The 22,055-nt window shown below is 36.9% G+C and overlaps 1 protein-coding gene and 1 pseudogene across 3 annotated transcripts in view; one reads left to right on the plus strand and one right to left on the minus strand.

Moving 5' to 3' along the window:
- The window catches only part of TPR (translocated promoter region, nuclear basket protein), a 67,965-nt gene that overhangs the window by 42,322 nt on the left and 3,588 nt on the right, over window positions 1-22,055 (plus strand). The window contains exons 37-49 of one of the 3 annotated variants that reach the window (XM_025877494.2): window positions 3,525-3,733; window positions 4,502-4,774; window positions 5,511-5,659; window positions 6,478-6,561; window positions 9,915-10,115; window positions 10,937-11,068; window positions 11,285-11,375; window positions 15,013-15,197; window positions 16,361-16,429; window positions 16,543-16,634; window positions 19,219-19,325; window positions 20,288-20,395; window positions 20,521-20,677. In XM_025877494.2, the coding sequence (XP_025733279.2) occupies window positions 3,525-3,733; window positions 4,502-4,774; window positions 5,511-5,659; window positions 6,478-6,561; window positions 9,915-10,115; window positions 10,937-11,068; window positions 11,285-11,375; window positions 15,013-15,197; window positions 16,361-16,429; window positions 16,543-16,634; window positions 19,219-19,325; window positions 20,288-20,395; window positions 20,521-20,677 (1,857 nt within the window). Of the gene's footprint in view, window positions 1-3,524; window positions 3,734-4,501; window positions 4,775-5,510; window positions 5,660-6,477; window positions 6,562-9,914; window positions 10,116-10,936; window positions 11,069-11,284; window positions 11,376-15,012; window positions 15,198-16,360; window positions 16,430-16,539; window positions 16,635-19,218; window positions 19,326-20,287; window positions 20,396-20,520; window positions 20,678-22,055 lie in introns of all 3 variants that reach the window. The other 2 variants (XM_025877497.2, XM_025877495.2) reach the window with 2 other exon arrangements.
- On the minus strand, window positions 12,303-13,428 carry LOC112828454 (protein SEC13 homolog pseudogene; annotated as a pseudogene).

Below are 22,055 nucleotides of genomic sequence, written 5' to 3' on the forward strand. Positions count from 1 at the left end.
AGAGGCTAGGCTAAGACTTGAGTTCAGTGATCAACAGTTGAATACATTTTACATTGTCAGGAAGCACCATTACAGAGCATTTCTTACGTAGTTTTTAATGCTTAAATTCAAAACTTCTTCAATAAGAGTTTTAAAACATTTAGTGAACGAAAAATAAAGAACTATATAATTTTTTTTTTTACTTTGTCTAAAGTACCCAAAGCAGCGTTTGGAAAAATAGAATTAATAGGGTCTGAGTTCATAAGTCGATCATACTTGCTGAACACTTATTGAAGAAACACGTGGTACATTTTTTTTAAGTTTTATTGAGATATATTAATAACCCCCACAATTTACCTACTTAAAGAGTACAACTCACTGTTTTTGGGTTTTTTTATTTATTTTTTTAATTCCAGTATAATTAAAATACAGCATCATATTAAAATGTTTTAGGTGTACAATATAGTGATTCAGTGATACTATATGTTACTTAGTTGCTCATCACAATTAGTGTACCTTTTTTTTTTAAGACTTATTCAGCGTCATGATCAAACTATTACATTCAGCAATCAACAGCATGGGTGCAAAAAAAAAAAAATCTACATCAAAACTCTTTGTTGGAATGCTTTACACTTTCCACAGAATAGAAACTAAAATAACCTGTTATACAACTAGTCACAAATACAGTCCTCGAGTTTTTTGCCCATACACATGAGTATTGTCTAAAACATGTCTTCTTTGTAGCAGCTAGGCCCTGCCACCACTGTGCTTGGCCGAGTTCACAAATGTTTTGTAACCTGTAGCTTCCCTGTCACTTCTCTGGCTCTCCCCTCCTGCTAAGCCTTGTTGCCTGGCAGTAATTAAAACCTTCTGCCGCTGCCGTAGCTACTGCTGCTGCTGGAGCCACCATAGCCACCTTGGTTTTGTGGTTTGGCAAAGTATTGGTGCCTACCACCATAGGGGCCAGAGCTTCTGCCTCCAAAATTTCCTCCTTTCATGGGTCCAAAATTTGAGGATTGATTGTTGTAATTGCCAAAATCATTATAGTTTCTGCCACCTCCAAAGTTGCTTCCATCATTACCAAATCCACCATATCCACTACCACCTCGACTGCCACCAAAGCCACCTTGACGACTGAAGTTCCCTCCACGACCAAAGTTGTCATTCCCACCAAAACCACCTCCATGACCACCACCAAAGTTTCCAGAACAACTTTGACCTCTTTGGTTGGATGAAGCACTAGCCATCTCTTGCTTAGATAGGGCTTTCCTTACTTCACAGTTGTGGCCATTCACAGTATGGTATTTTTGAATGACAGTCTTGTCTACAGAGTCATGGTCATCAAATGTTGCAAAAGCAAAACCTCTCTTTTTGCCACTGCCTCCATCAGTCATGATCTCGATCACTTCAGTTTTCCCATATTGTTCATAATAATCTTTTAGATGATGTTCTTCAGTGTCTTCTTTAATGCACACCAACAAAAATCTTTTTCACAGTTAAGTGGGCACCAGGTCTTTGAGAATCTTCTCTTGAGACAGCCCTCTTCGTTCTTTTATTTTTTTTTTTTAAGATTTTATTTATTCATTTGACAGAGAGATAGTGAGAGAGGGAACACAAGCAGGGGGAGTGGGAGAAGGAGCAGCAGGCTTCCCGCAGAGCAGGGAGCCCGATGCGGGGCTTGATCCCAGGATCCTGGGATCATGACCTGTGCTGAAGGCAGACTTCTAACGACTGAGCCACCCAGGCACCCCCCGCCCTCTTTGGTTCCACAACTCTTCCATCCACCATCCACCTTGTGTGGCCTTGCATTCATGCTGCATCCACCTCCTCCACAGTGGCATACGTGACAAACCCAAAGCCTCTGGAGCACTTGGTGTTTGGATCTCTCATTACCACACAGTCCGTAAACGTTCCCCATTGCTCAGAATGGCTCCTCAGACGCTCATCGGTTGTTTCCAAAGTTCAGACCTCCAATGAAGAGCTTCCACAGCTGTTTAGGCTCTTTGGGAGACTCCGACTTAGACATGACAGCAGTGGGAGGGGAGACTTTAACGATGCTTACTCGGCGACGTCCATAGGCAGAAAGGCACAATTACAATTAGTGTACTCTTAATCTCCTTCAGCTGTTTCATCCCCTTCCCCCACCTCCCCTGTGGTAACCACCAGTTTGTTCTCTATATTTCAGAGTCTGTTTTTTGTCTTTTTTTTCTGTTTTGTTCCTTAAATTCCACATATAAGTGAAATCATACGGTATTTATCTTTCTCTGACTTATTTCCCTTACCCTCTAAATCCATCCATGTTGCAAATGGTAAGATTTCAGTCTTTTTATGACTAATATTCCATTGTGTATATATACCATATTTTCTTTATCCATTCATCTATTGATGGACACTTGGGCTGCTTCCATTGTTTGGCTAATGTCAGTAATGCTGCAGTAAACACAAGGGTGCATATATTCTTTCAAATTAGTGTTTTTGTATTCTTTGTGTAAATACCCAGTAGTGGAATTACTGGATCATATGTTAATTCTATTTTTAATTTTTTAAGGACCCTCCATACTATTTTCCAGAGTGGCTGCATGAATTTACGTTCCCATCCACAGTGCACAAGGCTCCCTTTTCTCCACATCCTTGCCAACACTTGTTATTTTTTGCCTTTTTAATACTAGCCCTCAGAATCATATGTGGTGATATCTCATTGTGGTTTTGATTTCCATTTCCCTGGTGATTAGTGATGTTGAGCATTTTTTCATGTGTCTGTTAACCATCTGTATTTTTTTTTTTTTTGGAGAAACGTCTCTTCATGTCTTCTGCCCATTTTTTAATTAGATTATTTGGGGTTTTTTGGTGTTGAATTGTGTGAATTTTTTTTTTTGCATGAATTCTTTATATAATTTGTATGTTAACTCATCAGATACATCATTTACTAATATCTTCTCCCATTCAGTATGGCGTCTTTTTCTTTTGTTGCTTGTTTCCTTTGCTGTGTAGAAGCTTTTTATTTTGCTATAGTCCCAATTGTTTACTTTTGTTTTCCTTGCCTCGGGAGACGTAATCTAGAAAAACGTTGCTATAGCCAGTGTCAGAGAAATTACCGCCTGTGCTCTTCTTCTAGGCTTTTTCTGGTTCCAGGTCTCATATTTAGGTCTTTAATCCATTTTGAGTTTATTTTTGTGTATGGTAAGAATGTGGTCCACTTTCATTCTTTTGCATGTAGCTGTCCAGTTTTCCCAACACCATTTACTGAAGAAACTTCCCATTGTTTATTCTTGCTTCTTTTGTTACAGATTAATTGACCATGTAATCATGGGTCTATTTCTGGGCTCTCTATTCTGTTCCATTGATCTTGTGTCTATTTGTGTGCTGGTACCGTACTGTTTTGATTACTATAGTATATCTTGAAATCTGGGATTGCAATACCTCCAATTTTATTCTTTTTTAAGATTATGTGGTGCTTTTTTTTTTGATAGAGTATATGTACTTTATAAGGGATATTTATAGTAATTTTTTATGAATCGTTATTCTTGCATTTTCCCCTCTGTAAGTGCCAGCACATCAGACCCACCAACAGCTAATATCAAGCCAACTCCTGTTGTGTCTACTCCAAGTAAAGTGACAGCTGCAGCTATGGCTGGGAATAAGTCAACACCCAGGGCTAGTATACGCCCAATGGTCACACCCGCAACGGTTACAAATCCTACTACTACCCCAACAGCTACAGTGATGCCCACTACACAAGTAGAATCACAGGAAGGTAAGTAAAATAGTAACAGATCTGACTGGACTGACGGTTTATTTAGATTTATTATGAGAAGATTACAGTAACTTCAAGGATAAATGAGGCTTCCCCTAAAGCTAAAGTCAAACATATAATAGAAGTGGGTAGTTAATATTTTCAAGGGTGTGCCTCCTAGGATACTCATTAATGCAGCGCATTTCCTCCCTCCTTCATTCCCTTCCTTTCTGCTTTGTTTTGTTTTGAAGCTGAAGAAGGAGGAAAATAACACACCTATAAGTATGTAGCATGTTTTTTAAGGCCAACATTTTTACTTTTGGTGGCTAGGAAGATGATATGAAATCCACCTTGGAAAACCATACTAAATCACTGGTTCAATCTGACACCACTTATTCACTGAAACTGTCTTTTTCATTACTTTATCCACTTTGTTCCCCTGGGTAGCTTCTTATTACTGATGCTTAATAAAAATTTATAATTTGTCTTTGAGCTTCCTCGGTTCATTTATCTTACTTGGTTGTAATTTTAATAAAATCGTAGATAGAAAGAGTTTTAGATATTTATTTAATTATGCCACCGTACTACAGACTACCATAGCAGTCACATAGGCATCACCAAAAAATGTATAATACATTACATTTACCCATACTGTTTTTGCTTGGTGGTGGTAAGAGATGTACACAAATAACTATGCAGAACATTACCAGTAGCACAGTAGGGAGGGAAAATCCAGCTTTGCTAAGAATAAAAGACTTAATATATTAAGTATTTGTAATTATTTTTCAGCTATGCAGTCAGAAGGGCCTGTGGAACATGTTCCAGTTTTTGGAAGCACAAGTGGTTCTGTCCGTTCTACTAGTCCTAATATTCAGCCGACTATCCCTCAACCCATTTTAACTGTTCAGCAACAAACACAGGCTACAGCTTTTGTGCAGCCCACCCAACAGAGTCTTCCTCAGATTGAGCCTGCAAATCAAGAGCTGTCCCCCAACATAGTAGAAGTTGTACAGAGTTCGCCAGTTGAGCGGCCTTCTACTTCCACGGCAGTATTTGGCACTGGTAAGCTTGATTTTATTGATTTATTTTTAATTTTTTAATTTTTATTTTTTGGTATGCTTAATTTTAAAATGAAGTTAGAGTAGACCTGTACATTTGTAGTTTCTTGGATATAAAATACACATTTTGAGTATTCTTTGTACATACATGTTTTCTAACAGGTGTTAGAAAGGACGAATGGATTCCTAACACTTGATTTCATGTTTACTACTAGATCACTCGTTTTTGTCATTCAGAACTTTCTTCTCCTCCAGTTATTTTGACTGATTTTAAAAGTGATACAACCCCATAACATTATATGTAACTTAATACAGGTCTTGAGAAAAAAGACATGTAAGAGAAGACCATATAAGGATTTTCAAATCTAAACATACAGTATAAATTTTGTTACCATAGGAGTCCTGGGTTTTATAACTATAGAAGGCCTTATGTAAACTTCTCAATTCTGTATCACTACACACTGAATTGAATGCATTGCTGTAAAAGTTGATGGGGTTTATTAACCACAGGTGAGATTGATACCATAAGACCATTGATTTAGAGCATAGGTTGCCCTTTGTTTATAGATATTAGCAGGAATAAATTATGTTGAACTGTTCAGTTAAATGTTTCCTATGTCTTTCTTTAGTTAAATGGCCAAAATATTTCAAAAATTAACTTCATTTAAAAAAAATTAACTTTATTTCATTGAGTTCATTATCATCCTCTGATTAAAGATTTAAATTATGTCATTTCAAAGTGTCAGCTACCCCAAGTTCTTCTTTGCCTAAGCGGACACGTGAAGAGGAAGAGGATAGCACCATAGAAGCATCAGACCAAGTCTCTGATGACACAGTGGAAATGCCTCTTCCAAAGAAGCTGAAAAGTGTTACCCCTGTAGGAACTGAGGTAAGATAATCTTGCAGTTAGACAACATGATTAGGTGAATGGACCTGTTGGGGCCAGAATCCATTGCCTAAAAAACTCTTGTTGAACTTACTACAAAGTTTCAACTGACAGCTCAGGTATTGTTGCTGCTGCCAACATTTTTTTCTAATTCTTAGTATATCTTTGATTGAATTATTTGTCATTGCAGTAAAAAACAGTTATGGAGCACCTGGGTGGCTCAGTCGGTTAAGCATCCGACTCTTGATTCAGCTCAGGTCATGATCTTAGGGTCGTGAAATCGAGCCCTGCTTTGGGCTCTGTGCTGAGCGCAGAGCCTGCTGCTCTCCCTCTCTCCATCTGTCCCTTCTCCCCGACCCCCGTCTCTCTCTCTCTTAAAAAAAAAACAACAACAACAAAAGAAACCCACAGTTACAAAAACTTAAGTTGTATTCCATTTCAAAGTCAGGTGTTTTTTTAATTCAAAGAATAAAGAGTTTAAGTTTCATGGACATTGTAAACTGTTGTCTGCCATCTTTTTCTCAGATTAACCAAAACTATATTCCTTTATTTTCTTTCATTGAAGCTAAAATTGTATTGAATTTTTACTCTGAAACATTAAGACTACTCAATTAATTTAATTAGCATGTATTAGTGTTTGTAAGTCTTATTTATACTGAAGAGGAATGTGATTTATATCATATAAATGTAAGAACATTTATATTGTACTGCTTCATAAAATTATAGATTTAAGCTTTATTTTATTTGAGAGAATTAGCTGAGCAGGTGATTCTTCATCTAGTGAATTGATCTGGTTAACACACTTGTGTGTTATGATTCAGGAAGAAGTTATGGCAGAAGAAAGTACTGACGGAGAGGTAGAAACTCAAGTATACAACCAAGATTCTCAAGATTCCATTGGAGAAGTAAGTTTAAACATTTAAAGTAGCAAATTATTGCTTTTAGTGAGTGAAATTGGCTTTGACAAATGAAACATTATTTGGACTTTTATTTAACTTGATGCTTTTATATTTAATGAAATATTAGAATTACCATTGTTAATTTCTGCTTTGCTTTACTCCTAATTAGTATACTGCCTTATAAATTTTGTTAAAGAAATGTTTCTATGGGGTGCCTGGGTCACTCAGTCGGTTAGGCATCTGACTCTTGATTTCGGCTCAGGGCATGATCCTCAGGGTCATGAGAATTGAGCCCTGGGTCAGACTCTGTGCTCAGCATGGAGTCGGCTTGTCCCTCTCCCTGTGTCTCACACCCCCAAACCCCCCCCACCCCGTGCATGCATGTGTACACACAGTGTCTCTCTAGTAAGTAAATAAATAGAATCTTAAAAAAAAAAAAAAATTTTTTTTTTGTTCATACTTCGCACAGATTTTTGCAAGCAAAAGTTGTCATGGATAAAGATTATCCACTGTTTATTATTTGGAAGTATGAGTGCTGGCTGAATCTTGAGTTAATCCATAGTGCCCCTTTGGTGGTCCTCTGGTACTCTCCCCTCTCTTGCTTCTCTTATTGAATTAAAATAACCTATGAAAGGAAATGCATTTGTGTATTTTTTTTCATTTTCTGAACTCTAAGTGAGGCTTCTCCAGAGGCGGCCTCACTAGGGGAAATGTGTAGACTGTGAAGCTACAAACCATTAGGTTCCTTCCTGACTATACCACTTAGAAGCTATGTGACTATGGAAAGTCATTAATTCTCTCTAAGCTTTGGTCTTCTCATCTGTTGGAATAATATAACATGATTTTTAGTATTGTAAAGTACCTAAAATAGTACCTGCCACACATTAGGTACTCAAAATATTATTTACTTTTCTTCCATCTGCTCTGCCATGCTAATTGAGAATTCATAATATAGTAATATTAATAATTTACTACTAATAAACACAATTCATTACTATGTATGTCAAGTGTTCTAAGAAGTTAGCATTTATTAACAAACTTAATCCTTAACGGCCCTATTGTATGGGTGAAGAAACTGATAGTCAGATTAAGTAACATACCCATGTTCTGATAGCGTTGGAGCTGGGACTTGAACTCAGGCTGTCTAGTTTCCAGTTATACTCTTCAGCTTGAAAGAGTTTTTGTCTGAATAAATTTTCAGGATCATTTATTCTAAAATTATCTATATAAAATTAAGTAATTATCTCAAGCTAATTAAAAGCAACCATAGATTGCAGGTGAATTTTGGTTTCTTAGATGCATTAATTTTTAATTTTCCCTATTTTCCTTGACTAATAACAGAAAACTAAATGTTAAAGATGAATGCATAGTATTCTAAATGATCTCTATTTCATGTATCTTTCAGTGTCATCTCTGAAGAGCGTAGTAACAGTTTTGAAACAATATGTGAATTTCTAAATTATTGCCAGACTTGGTTAACTTATACTAAAATCTTCTGTGCAAAGCTTTTTCTTGAGATTGGCAAAATTGTCTATGACTCAGAAGTACCATTTGGTTTCCAGTCCACTTTTAGCACTATCCTACTGTAACAGTTCGTTTTTCTGATTTTCTGACGATGAAGCAGATGTTCTTTATAAGTGTTTGCTTTTCTTGAAATAAGCATGTCACTTTGAAGCCCATTTTTAATTATATCATGAATTATTTCCATTACAGCAAATATAATCTTTATGAATGAGTTCACAAGACATTTTTTCAGGCTTGTATAAAAAGTAGATTGCCACGTGCTTAACTAAAAAGTAGACATTTAATTTTCTTAGAGTAACAAAAGTAAAGTTTTAAATTACAGTTTATTTCGGTAGCTAACAAGATGGAATTGTGAGGATGAATTAAGCAAAGAATTATTTTTGTTTCTGATGTCTTTAATGTGGTTTGAAGGCTTAGAATAATGAGTTTCTAGGAGGAGAGGTGCCTTTGTAAAATGACAATAATAATAGCTTATTTTGTTTAGGGTGTTTCCTAGACTATTTCTGGTTTGGGGAGTAAACTTTTTTAATAATAGTATTAATATTATAATAGTAATATTCTTTTTTCTGACTTTGTTTGCAACTACACTGTTCACCACATTGGCTGTTGAACACTTCAAATATAGCTAGTCTGAATTGAGATAGCTGTGAGTATAAAATATACATTGGGCTTTAAAGACTTATTACAAATTTTAAAAGGTAGAATTTCTGATTAGTAATTCTTAGTTTGATAACTTATTGAAATATTTTGTATATATTAATATCATTAAGCTAATTTTACTTGTTTACTTTTTTTAATTTTAAGTGACTACTAGAAAAATTAAAATTATGTATGTGACTGACATTGTGGATAACAATATATTTCTCTTGAACAACACTGATCTACAATATCACACTGGTAGTTTTGAATATACATATATTTGTATATGTGCATTTTTTTCTTTTTTAGTGGAATATTAGCCAATGAGGTTTTTAATAATTCTTCTATAGGAAGACAGTAAAGAAACCCAATGATATATTTTCTTTAGCATGTGCTTCAAATTAATTCTGCTCTTTTTTTTTTTAAGATTTTTTATTTAGGGAACCTGGGTGGCTCAGTTGGTTAAGCAACTGCTTTCGGCCCAGGTCATGATCCTGGAGTCCCGGGATCGAGTCCCACATCAGGCTCCCTGCTTGGCGGGGAGTCTGCTTCTCCCTCTGACCCTCTTCCCTCTCGTGCTCTCTATCTCTCATTCTCTCTCTCTCAAATAAATAAATAAAATCTTAAAAAAAAAAAAAAGATTTTTTATTTATTTGTTTTTAGAAAGAGCATGTGAGTGAGGGGAGGGTTGAGGGAGAGGGGGAAGGAATCTCAAGCTGACTCTGCTGAGTGTGGAGCCCAAGGTAGGGCTTGATGCTGGGTCAATCTCATGACCCTGAGATTATGACCTGAGGTGAAATCAAGAGTTGGCCGCTTAACCAACTAAGCCACCCAGGTGCCTCAAATTAATTCTATCATTCTTTTTTTTTATTTTTTTAAAAGATTTTATTTATTTACTTCAGAGAGAGAGCATGAGTGGGGGGAGGGGCAGAGAGAGAGAGAAACAGACCCCCTCTGAGCAGGGAGCCCAACGTGGGGCTCAATCCCAGGACACCGGGACCATGAGCTGAGCCAAAGACACTCAATCGACTGAGCCACCCAGGCACCCTAATGCTGTTTTAATAACCATATTTTAAAAATAAAATGCTACTAGTCCACAAGTATTTTTTTGTATTAGGTATACGGTATCTTACTGATAGTTTTAGGTATATTTGACATTCTAAATTTTTTAAGTTTTCATTTTTTTACTCTTAAAGGGAGTTACCCAGGGAGATTATACTCCAATGGAAGACAGTGAGGAAACCTCTCAGTCTCTACAAATAGACCTTGGACCCCTTCAGTCAGATCAGCAGACAACAACTTCATCCCAAGATGGTCAGGGCAAAGGAGATGATGTCATTGTGATTGACAGTGATGATGAAGAAGAGGATGATGATGAAAATGATGGAGAACATGAGGTAAATCATCCATTGTTTGAAACTGCTGAATGAAATGCTCGAATCCTTATGACTGCTAATTCATCAACCAGTAACATCTGCTTCCCTGTCAGTTTAAATAGATTACTTTGCTTTTTTTATCTGAATAGTTCTGAAATTAACATTTTATAATGAAATTGAGCATAGAACAGGTAATGAAAAATCCATCTTTTTTTATTGCTAAGCCCTTTAGGACTTGCTAAATTTGTTAATTAAACTTAATTTTAAATCTTATTGATAAGAGACTGGATTTAATTATAAGCTCTGTCATTTCTGGAGATAAGAAAGTAGGGTATTTATTTTTTTCTTGTATAGTCCCATAATTTTTTTCAAAAATAGTGGAGGTTTTTTGCTAATTGAAGCATATTTTAAGTGAAACTATATTTTATTTTGGGAATTAATCCTATATAGACAACCACTCATTTTAGATCCTTTCATTAATCAATGTTTTTTAAAAGCTCATAGTGTAGTATAATCTCATGATTTGTTTTCTTCAATGCCACCCTTTAAATTTAGAAATAAAGTGGCTTCTGACACCTTATGGACATCTAGGAGCTTTGATCTTTGAACTGATCTCATATGAACAGTTAGAATACAGAACTGATTATTGTTTACTCATTCCAGTAAGCCTCACAATTTTGATATTTGCTGCCACTGAACTAATTCCGTACAACTCTCAGGACAGCTCCTATGTCCTGATCAGTGGTGTGTCACATTGAAATGTTTAAATATGCTATCAAGAAGTGCAGAATATGTGTGCTGCACCTTAGATCTTTGTTTTTACTTGGGCACTTGTCTACTAGGATTATGAGGAAGATGAGGAAGATGATGACGATGATGAAGATGACACAGGGATGGGAGATGAGGGTGAGGACAGTAACGAAGGCACTGGTAGTGCCGATGGCAATGATGGATATGAAGCTGATGATGCTGAGGTAACTGGCTAGAATTTTGACCATCCACTTTCTTCAAGAACTTGCTAGAAAACATACTGTTTTCCAAGGATATTCACAGGCCTGTATTCTCAGAATACTGAAACTTTTTATACCATTGGGGTTTTTTGTTTGTTGTTACTGTGATTTAGTTTGGTTATTATGTTTTAAGATAATTGTTTGGTTTATTTGCTCTTAGTCATCATATTTTGTTTATAGGGTGGTGATGGGACTGATCCAGGTACAGAAACAGAAGAAAGTATGGGTGGAGGTGAAAGTAATCAGAGAGCTGCTGATTCTCAAAACAGTGGTGAGACCTTCCTTCGTCTCTTTTTAATTCAATACTTTTAGTAATATCTTCTAAACTAGGATTGCATTTAATTATCATGTAGGAAATAAAACTTTAGTGAATTGGCAAGCAGGAGATTGGCTTCTTTCTAGCTTTGTTACTATTCTCTTATAAAGTCTACTATATTTATCACTCTGAAGTCATACTGTCTTTTCTAATACACCAGGCTTCTTTAAGATTCCAGCATTCTGAAATCTGTAAAGTATTACAAATACAATGTGTTGCTGCTATTTTTATTAAGTGGAAAAGTTAAATCAGGGACCTCTAACAGCAGTCTTAGCAGTTCACAGCCACAAGAGGTTGTCTAAATCAAGCCCCACATTTGAAGGTTTGTGGGTATTGGAGCTTTACTGGTTGACTGGTTTTCCATTGAATAAAAGATATTTTGGTCATTGTGGCATACTTTTTGTTAAATATTTGAAAAGCTGAGTCCAGACCTCACTGAAATGAAGGTATTAAAGGATTATGGAAATATAGAAAATAATTTTATTTTAGAATCCTTTTTAAATGCGTTTTAAGGAATTGGTGATCATCTGATATATTATTCTGATTTTACAGATAATATTGAGCTAAAATCGTAAATGGTAATATAGTAAAACCTTATGTAGTTAGACTATTGGGAAAACAGTGTGTCTGAGTTTCCATATAAGCCTGTGTATTTAAAAATGCAATATATATGCTCATTTGAATTAAGATAAAGCAAGGGCATAAGCAACCTTTCAACTTTTAAATTTTTTTTTATAAGCAATATGAATTTATTTTTTTGGAAACAAAACCCCCCAAATAATGCCTGAATCCAAAAGGTACATAAAAATGGCCAAAAATATTTTAAAATAATAGATTTGAAGATCATTTGTAGCTTTTTCCTCATAACATGAATGCTTTCATCAGGACAGTAAATTATAAACCATATCAAATCATGTTATGACAGATGATCAGTCTGGTTGCATTTGTACTATTCCTGGGAAAGTAATCGTGTTGAAGCTGTTTCTCCCAGCTATTTGGTCAGTTGGTCCAGGAAAGGGCAGTCCTGGAGTCAGCAGGTGGGGAGCTGGGCCTTGCCTGTCTTGTCACTGCTCGTTCTGCTGGCCCTTTGTGACAGAAGCAGACACAGAACCCTGGCCCTTGTTGACATCACTGATGCACACCCACTGCCCATCAACGGACTCCTTCCACAGGGTCACCTTACTGTCTCCGCCTGAGACAGCCAGGATGTTGGCTGTGATGGACCAGCTCACATGCCACACAACATCATTGAACTTGTGCAATAGTTTGGGTGACCACGTATTGCCTGAGGTGTCATCACAAGTCCAGATGAACACACAACCGCCTTGGGAGCAACTGGCGATGGTGCTGGTGGGCAGGCCGATGGAGGGGGCCCAGGCCACATCTCGAACCCGGTCACTGTGTGCTTCTAGCTTCTGTTCCTCCTTCCACTGGCCGTCCTCCTCCTCCTTCCACAGTTTGATGAGGTTGTCACAGACGCCCAATGCAAACTTCTTGATGTAGTTGGGCTTCTGCCCCGATGGCTGGTCTATGAGGCTTCCAGGTACAACAGCAGGGGCCCAACTGACAGCATTGCAGCCAATAGTGTGAGCATTGTTGATCTTCTTCACTTCCCATTGGCCCTGTCCGTTGTGTGTCAGCAGGAAGATGGCCCCATCCAAGCTCCCACAGGCCAGTATTAGGCCATAGTCATGGGGGGCCCAGCACACAGAGTTTACTGAGGAGTTGTGTCCTATGTGCTCGTGCGTCTTCTCCCGGGTGCCATTCTCCTCCTTCCAGGTAATGACTTTCCAGTCATAGAAGCAGGATGCCAGGATGTTGCCATACATGGGGTGGGCCCAGGCCACTTGCCACACAGGACCCTCATGACCCCTGAGGTCGGCAATGAGGATCTGTCCTCCATTTCACACATTGAAGATTTTGGCAGAGCTGTCTGATGAACAGGTTGCTAGGCGGGTGCCATAATAGTCCGTCTGGGCATTGTGAATCATGTCCTCATGGGAGGTGTCCACAGGTCCCCCCAACCCACTGACACCATGGCTGCGATGGCAGCAGCTCCCAGTCCTGGATGCAGCAGCTCCGGCGGCAGCCCCCTCAACTTTTAAATTTTTTAAGAAAAAATAATAATCCATATACTAAAAAATAGTACTACCTCCTAAGGGACATAAGGAGAGAGATTAATGATACTTTGGTCCATAATGTACATTTTATAAAACATTTTGTAGATTTAAGAAACATCTTGTGTGTGTCATATAGTTGGGATACAGGAGGAAGTATTTTTTGCCTCTTTAGGGCTAACGTTCATAGCCATTTTTCCCAGATACAAAGTATACAATAGATGCTCATTGGAGACTTTGTTTTTTACAGTCAAGCAAAAATAGGCCTAGTGATCTGGATATAATTAAGTTAGCGGATGGATTTGGTATATTGCCAGAAAATTACAAAAAGAATGCTTTTCCTGAGCAACTGTACTTGTATTAAATTACAGTTGACCCTTGAGCAGTGCCAGGGTTAGGGATGTCAAACACCCTGCATAGTCAAAAATTTACATAGAACTTTTGACTTCCCAAAAACTTGACTACTAATAGCCAACTATTGACCCAGAAGCCTTACTGATACCATAAAACAGTCGATTAACATCTTTTTGTAGTGTATTGTACTGTAATTTTACAATAAAGGAAGCTAGAGAAAAGAAAATATTATTAAGACAATCATAAGGAGGAGAAAATACATTTATAGTGCTGCACTGTAAAAAATCTCCTGAAAGTGAACCTGTGCTGTTCAAAACTTACAACAAGCTTATCAGTTTAGGTACCAGTTAATATCTAATCTGAGAGGGGGTGCCTGGCTGGCTCATTCAGTAGAGCATGTGACTCTTGATCTCCAAGTCTTGAATTTAAGCCCTGTGTTGGGCGTAGAGTTTGCTTAAAAAAAAAAAAAGGCCTGGGTGGCTCAGTTGGTTAAGCGACTGCCTTCAGCTTAGGTCATGATCCTGGAGTCCCAGGATCGAGTCCCGCATTGGGCTCCCTGCTCAGCGGAGAGTCTGCTTCTCCCTCTGACCCTCCCCCCTCTCATGCTCTATCTCATTCTCTCTCTCTCAAATACATAAATAAATAAATAAATAAGTAATCTAAAAAAAAAAAAAGGTCACATAGCTATTAAATGTTATAGCTAGAATCCGATTCCAGAACTCAGACTTTTTTTTCCCCAGACCTCAGACTTGTAAAACCGCTAAATTCTGATAGCCTACTTTCACAGGGAGAGACAGCTTCTGTTGTTTCTACCATGTATGTAGAAGACCTAGACAGGTGAAGAACCATTGAAATTCAAAGTTTAAGAAATCCGAAATATAAAAGTATCTTTTAGTTGGTTCCATTAACCAACCTAAGAAATAGACTCAAAGAGGTTAGGGGACTTGTCTTAGGCCACACAGCTGATAATCGCACTCCCATTCTCCACACCTCACTTCTTTCCTTCTGAAAGTATTGGTGAGGTGAACATTCCTAGTGGTGAGATTTATACCTCTAGGAAATTGTCCCAGTTATTCTCTGGTAAATTTAATAGTTAAAAATCAGCTTTTCTCTTCCTATAGGTGAAGGTAGTACAGCTACTGCAGAGTCCTCTTTCTCCCAGGACATTTCTAGAGAACAGCAGCCATCATCAGCATCTGAAAGACAGACTCCTCGAGCGCCTCAGTCTCCAAGACGCCCCCCACACCCTCTTCCCCCACGACTGACCATTCATGCTCCACCTCAAGAATTGGGACCACCTGTTCAGGTAGTAAAAGTACTGGTCAGTCTGAAAACTCTTGGCTTTATCTCTCCTTCTCTCCATTAGATACTACTTTTTCCAGAAATTAAGTGAACTTTTTAATGTTTTAGCCTGTTTTTATAAAGTTTTTTGAACTGAAATGAATCTCTTTTCCTTGAAATATGGCAGTAGTTTACTTCATAAATAAAGTGAACTTTGGAAAGGCAAGGCTTACTAAAAGTTGTGTATAAATTGAAATGGTTACAATTCTGGCAAATAAAGATCACTTTTTCTACAGATTAAAAAAAAGTGTCTTGGATTTTAATTAAAGTAAATTTTATTTTAGCAGCTAACCACCACCAGCACCATGTATTTTAAAGGTTTCCTTCTCTAAGGTGCATGTGTGTGTGTGTTGTTGGTTTGTTTGTTTTTTTTTTCAAAAAAATTTCTGTTCTGCTTGAGACTTTTTTTTCAATAATACATCTTAATTTCCCCTTTTATAATTAATGAAAGGATGCATGACCCTTAACATGTAGCACTCTTTGTAATAGAGTTGGATATCTCTTAATCAGAAACTCTTGCAGAGCAGGAAAACATCAAATGCTCTTAGTAATCTAGCTTGAGTCTTACCCTATAACATAGTGTACTGAAAACTGCCAAGTGAGATTCTACTAAAAATACAACAGATGAAAATAACCTCATTCTATAAAAATATAAAGTCTTAATGGATTCTGCAAAATACATCAAATCTACCAATTTAGAATTGTCTAAATTGGGAAACAATTTATATGAAGACATATTGCTGTTTGAACTCCAAAAGAGAATTAAGCTTTAAGATCCAAAGGCATACTTACTAATGTTTTAGGTTAAGGAAATAGAAACTACATTAGTTACATACAAATAAAATAGGATCAGAGATTGGTTTTAAATATTGGTTAATATTTTATCTATTGGTTAATAAAATATTTGCTGGTTAATATAATCTATACAATTAAAAATTTATCACTATTTAAAACGGAATTCTTTAGTGCAATATGGCAAATTTTCCTGAGAAGATATCCTGATGGTTGTATTATCTGCTAACATTTCAGTTATCTTGTTACCATTGTAATAAGCTATATCTCTTGGTACTTAGTTCTTGTTTGATTGCCTGATTGTTGAAAACAAATGTAATTCCTTTCTTGACACAGAGAATTCAGATGACTCGGAGGCAGTCTGTTGGACGGGGGCTTCAGTTGACTCCAGGAATCGGTGGCATGGTAACTATCTACCCATTATGTAGAAGTGACTCATTTGTTCAGCAAATATGTATATAGTCCATATGTATGTTTCTGTCATACCTGTTTATTCCCCATTTTCTTTGTTTTAGCAGCAGCATTTTTTTGATGATGAGGATAGAACAGTTCCAAGTACTCCAACTCTTGTGGTGCCACATCGTACTGATGGATTTGCTGAAGCAATTCAGTAAGTTAATGAAAGAGAAACTTATTTTGTGACTAATCATTTTCTTCCTCTTTCCCTGTCAGTTTGTTTACATTTGGTGGATTCATTACTTGTTGAGTCCTCTGTTATGTACTAAGCACTTGTGATAGGGTTGAGGATATAGTTTGGGGAAAATTATATAAAGGTGAATGAAGGGGGTGGCGCCTGGGTGGCTTAGTGGGTTAAATGTCCAACTCTTGTTGGTTATGATCTCAGGGTCGTGAGATCGAGCCCCGTGTCAGGCTCCAAGCTCAGCCTGGAGCCTCCTTAGGATTCTCTCTCCCTCTCCTTCTGCCCCTCCACCTTTCCCCCTCCCCCCCCAAATCACACACTGTGCACTCTTTCTCTGTCTTAAAAAAAAAAAAAAAAGTGAATGAAATATATGAAATATAGTTGCTTCCATCAGGAATTTGAGATCTTAAAGGCAAAATAACGATGGTGAAGAACACAGACTGGGTGGCTTAGTCGGTTGAGTGTCTGCCTTCAGCTCAGGTCGAGCCCCACATTGGGCTCCCTGGCTAGTCTGCTTCTCCCTCTGCCCCTCCCCCCATGCTTGCACTCTCTCTCTCTCTCTCTCTCTCTCTCTCTCTATCTTAAATAAATAGTCTTTAAAAAGAAAGAAATACAAAGACTTCAGAGTCAGAATGCCCAGGTTTGAAATCTAGCTGTACTGCTTACTAGTATTTCAGGTTATTTAGGTTCTCTATTCCTGAGTATCCTCATTTTACTAATGGGAATAGTAAAATAATTCCTACCATATAAGTTGTGAGAATTAAGTGAACTGAATTTATGCTAATGTGTTTAGAATATTGCCTGGCACATAGTAAATGCTTGCAGATGTTAAAGTGTTGGTAATGACAGTGATCGTGATGGGATGGTATTATTTCGAAAGCCAAGTATATGAGGAACTAATTGTCACCTAAACAATCTAGAAGAATAAAAGCATAAGCAGTAGGCTTAATACAAAAGAAGTGATTTATTCCAGCAATTAGGGGGAAAGAATCTGAGACAGCTTAATGGAGACAGCATTGAATTGAGTCTTGGAAAAGAACACCTGACACTTAACATTTCTATGAATCAGTTTATTTGATCTTTCTAGCTATGAGAGAAGACACCATTATTGTTCCTATTTTACAGATAAGGAAGCACAGAGATGTTAACATATTTGTCAAACATCAGACAGCCAGAAAGTGGCAGTTTTTGGTTTCTAAACAGTCTGGCTCTAGAACCTATGTTAACTTGTGCTATACCACTACTCTTAAAGGACAAAAAAGATTTCCGTGTGAAGTATACATTTAATTGTGGCTGAAGTATTAGCTGCATAGCAGGATGTAATTGAATATCAGAATGAAAAAGTTTCCACAAACTTGGAAAAACATTGATTGTTCTGTAGCATGTGGTAAGATATAGCCAGCAATCAAAACCTTTTTTTTTAAGATTATTTATTGATTAATTGATTTGAGAGAGAGAGAGAGCACTTGCATGTGCGCATGTAGAAGCAGGGGGAGCAGGGAAAGGGCAGAGGAGAAGGGAGAAGAACAAGCAGACTCCATGCTGAGAACAGAGCCTGAGGCAAAGCTCAATCCCACGACCCTGAGGTCACGACCTGAGCCAAAACCAAGAGGCTGACACTCAACTGACAGCCACCCAGGCGCCCCTATCAAGACCTGTTTTAAACTTGTGCAGTTAACCATAACTCATCTTGATTAACACAGTTTTATAAGCCAACTAATCACTGTCTGTGCCTCCCTTCTGGAAGTCAGCCTGTCAGAAACAGACTCCAATAAACAGGTTCTGAGTGACAACCAGTCAACAGATTCTTGCATAGCTCAGAATGCAAGATTCTTCTGTAGTAGAGTAATTGTATGAAAATAAATTTTAAAATCCCCCCGAAAGAGAATGTCCTTAACTAAAGTAATAATGTTGATGTGGAAAAGAAAATGAAGAGTTTTATAGACATAAAATCTGTAAACATCAATGGCTGGCTAGTGAAGGAAGGTAGGGTCAGGAGTGGGCAAAGAGAGAGAATGCTGTTTTATATCCTGGAAGATGGATGATAGTGTTACTAGAACAAGGGAAAAACAAGTGTCTAGCCATCTAATACTAGAATTGTTCTAGACCTTGGGAGCCATCTTAGTGAGCTCTTTCAGATAGGAAATGGGCTAGAGGTGACTTGATTTATCTGACTCAGCAGTAAAAACTAAGACAAAATTTTGTCTTGTGACTTCATTCTCTTATTTTGTTACATCTCATTTTAGATTTGTGTTGTTTTTAGTGTATTTGCATGGAGATAGATATCCATCATATTCAGGAAATGTGAGGCATAGTTCAGGAGACCTGAAAGTTACATGTAAATTGTGTATGTATGAGTCATGTATAATATTAAATTCATTCACAGCTGATATTTTGAGAATATTATTATAAGGATTTCTGTAACAACTTTACTTCCAATCTGGTTTTTTTCTTGCTTTGTGATTATTCTTCCTTCTCCTATATTGTTTTCCATCATTGTGGTTTAAACAAGGTAACTTTAAAATTTATCTTAAGTTCATTTTTGTCTGTTTAGTTCCCCACAGGTTGCTGGTGTTCCTAGATTCCGGTTTGGGCCGCCTGAAGATATGCCACAAACAAGTTCAAGTCACTCTGATCTTGGCCAGCTTGCTTCTCAAGGAGGTAAATAGACAAATAAATGCTTAGATCTCCTGGGTTCACACATGTTCAGTAATAAGCTATTCTGATGTGATTTTTTTTTAAGTGAGCAAATACAAATATTTTTAAGTTGATATCTAATTCCTGTGCAAATTTATGGGAAAAGCTATGTTAAACATTGCTTTACATATAAATCTTACCTTTATGTTTAGTTTGATAACATTCCTAGTAAATAAACTAGTTAGATACTTTCCACTAACATTAAAATTAAGAAAGATAAAATATTTAAAGTATGTGGAATAAAATGACCCCTAAATTAAGTAATAGTAGTTGGTTGTTGAACATGAATTGTGCTCTTTGTGGAATTAATTACCTTTTAATCCCCAGTCAGCATCCATATAACTAAGTTTGTGAGAGGCTGTATGACATTTTGTGAGTAAGGACAGCATACTACTTTTATAATCTCAAAATAAAAGATTAATCTGCAGCCCTCATATAAGTCATATAATATACCTTTTATATAAATTTAAATTTTTATATGATTTTTTATTTTATAGGACAGTTTAGGCTTGCAAGACAGATCTAGGCTTAAATTGGAATGCTACCATTTACTAGCTTTGTAACTTTGGGAAAATTAACCCCCTAGAAATTCTATTTCTTTAGCAAAAAGGGGAAGAGTAATATCTTGTAGTTTTGGTGAGTAGATTCTACCATAGTACCTGGTTCATAGTTGGGTACTCAATAAAGTTGGCTTATATCAAACCATAAGAGCAGCATTTTAGATATTTTTTCAGAGGATACTGAATGTTTGTGAACTTAAAGTATGTGTTTCAATTATATTTATATTTTTGAACAATTGATTTTTGCCTGATGGGCTAATTAGTGGGCTTCAGCAAAGTTGTGTATCTCTACTGATTCATGTTTTTCTTTCAGATACCTGGCATATTGACAGTTCTGTGTTCTTTCCATCATCCATTAATATTTAGAATTGTCTTTAGGTTTAGGAATGTATGAAACACCCCTCTTCCTAGCTCATGAAGAAGAGTCAGGTGGCCGAAGTGTTCCCACTACCCCTCTACAAGTAGCAGCCCCGGGTAGGTATCACAGGCAGACTAATAGATTATGTGCTTTATTGGTAAAATGGAAAACTGTGTGACATCTTCTGGCTAAAAATTAGGTAAACCACCAAGTTAAAGTTTTCATTTCTTTTATTTTGAAGTGACCGTGTTTACTGAGAGTACCACCTCTGATGCTTCAGAGCATGCCTCTCAATCTGTTCCAATGGTAACAACATCCACTGGCACTTTATCCACAACAAATGAAACAGCAGCAGGTGATGATGGAGATGAAGTATTTGTGGAGGCAGAATCTGAAGGGTAAATATTTACTTTATAATTTCTGCTTGCTTTAGACTTTTACACTTGTTTTCCTTTAGCCAGGAAATAGTTTGTTGAGCTGTATTTTTAGTAGCATCCCATTACAAAAATAAAACAAGCCATACATTTTGGAAGACTAACTTTTGCACATAGTAATATATCTTAGAATTTGGATATTATTATAGCAGACAAGTAATTTCTTAAATGTTTATCTCCCTGAAAATTATATGATGTATTCTAGAAAAATGATTTATTTAAAATTACTGATAGCTTTCAATTCATGTAGTTGCTTGAACTTTCCCTAAGAAAGAAGTCATTCTGTGAAAATTAGGAAATGACTCACTTTCCATTTTGTAGTGGGCTCTCAAGTGAACTTCATTTATTCTTTATGTGCATTTAGAACTTGATGTCTGAAATACTGACTTCTTAAAAATTAGAAATTTTGTAGCAGTTTTTAAGACCTAGCTACATTTTAACACATCAGTTATAAACAAAGTTTAACAAAAGAAATATGACACAGCATCTGGATTTTTTTTTTTTTTTTAATGTCAAAGGAGTAATTTAATGCAAAGAACCCCTGGACAGTGGTCTTGGAGAAGTGTTTCTCTTTCAAGGCAGAACCTAATTCTTTACAATATAAAAAAGTTGGACTGCTTCAAAGAAGCATAGCTAGAAGTAGAACACAGATTTCCTAGGTGGAGCTCAAAGATTTTGTTGTATTGAGCAATATTTTCTTAGTGTAATTATAGACCAATTCTAGTATATGAGGAAAAAAGCAAGCCTACTATTATGCTCTAACACAGTGCTGCTTAATTTGGGGGAGATAACAAGATCCTGCTGAGAATACTAGCTGCCATTAATTTCATATCATGTATGCAAGTCACTTTAGATATGTCATTTCTAACCCACACAAAATCTCTACTATTTTCTCCATTTTACAGTGAGAAAGCTGAGACTCAGAACATGTTAAAGTAACTTGCTTAGGCCACTGGTAACTGGCTTAGACTGGATTTGACCTGTGACTTGAGCCCCATGCACTTTACCCTTCACTAGTACTTCTCTACTTGGGCAGGTAGTCATGAGAGAGATCTTTCAGATACATTGTTACTAATGACTGCACTGAAGTTTGCAGATGATAAAACTGGAGCAGATTCAACTTATTTTTGGGCTGTTTTCTCCCTTAATTGTGTTTTGATGTGCTTTATTGAATGGGAGAGAGAGTGTTGGAGTTACAGCCATTGAGCCAGGGAATTCACGTACCCGCAGCGTGTCTCATCTGGGCTAGAGCTCATGGTGAGTTAGTGGTACATTGTTTAGTTGGGACTTGTGAATTATTTTAGTAATCTGCCTTCCTAGAAAAGTGTTTTGAGATTTCAAA

The sequence above is a fragment of the Callorhinus ursinus genome, unplaced genomic scaffold (genome assembly GCF_003265705.2).
Source record: "Callorhinus ursinus isolate GAN/ISIS: 27379988/994484 unplaced genomic scaffold, GSC_fseal_2.0 scaffold13, whole genome shotgun sequence".
Classification (NCBI taxonomy): Eukaryota; Metazoa; Chordata; class Mammalia; order Carnivora; family Otariidae; genus Callorhinus; species Callorhinus ursinus.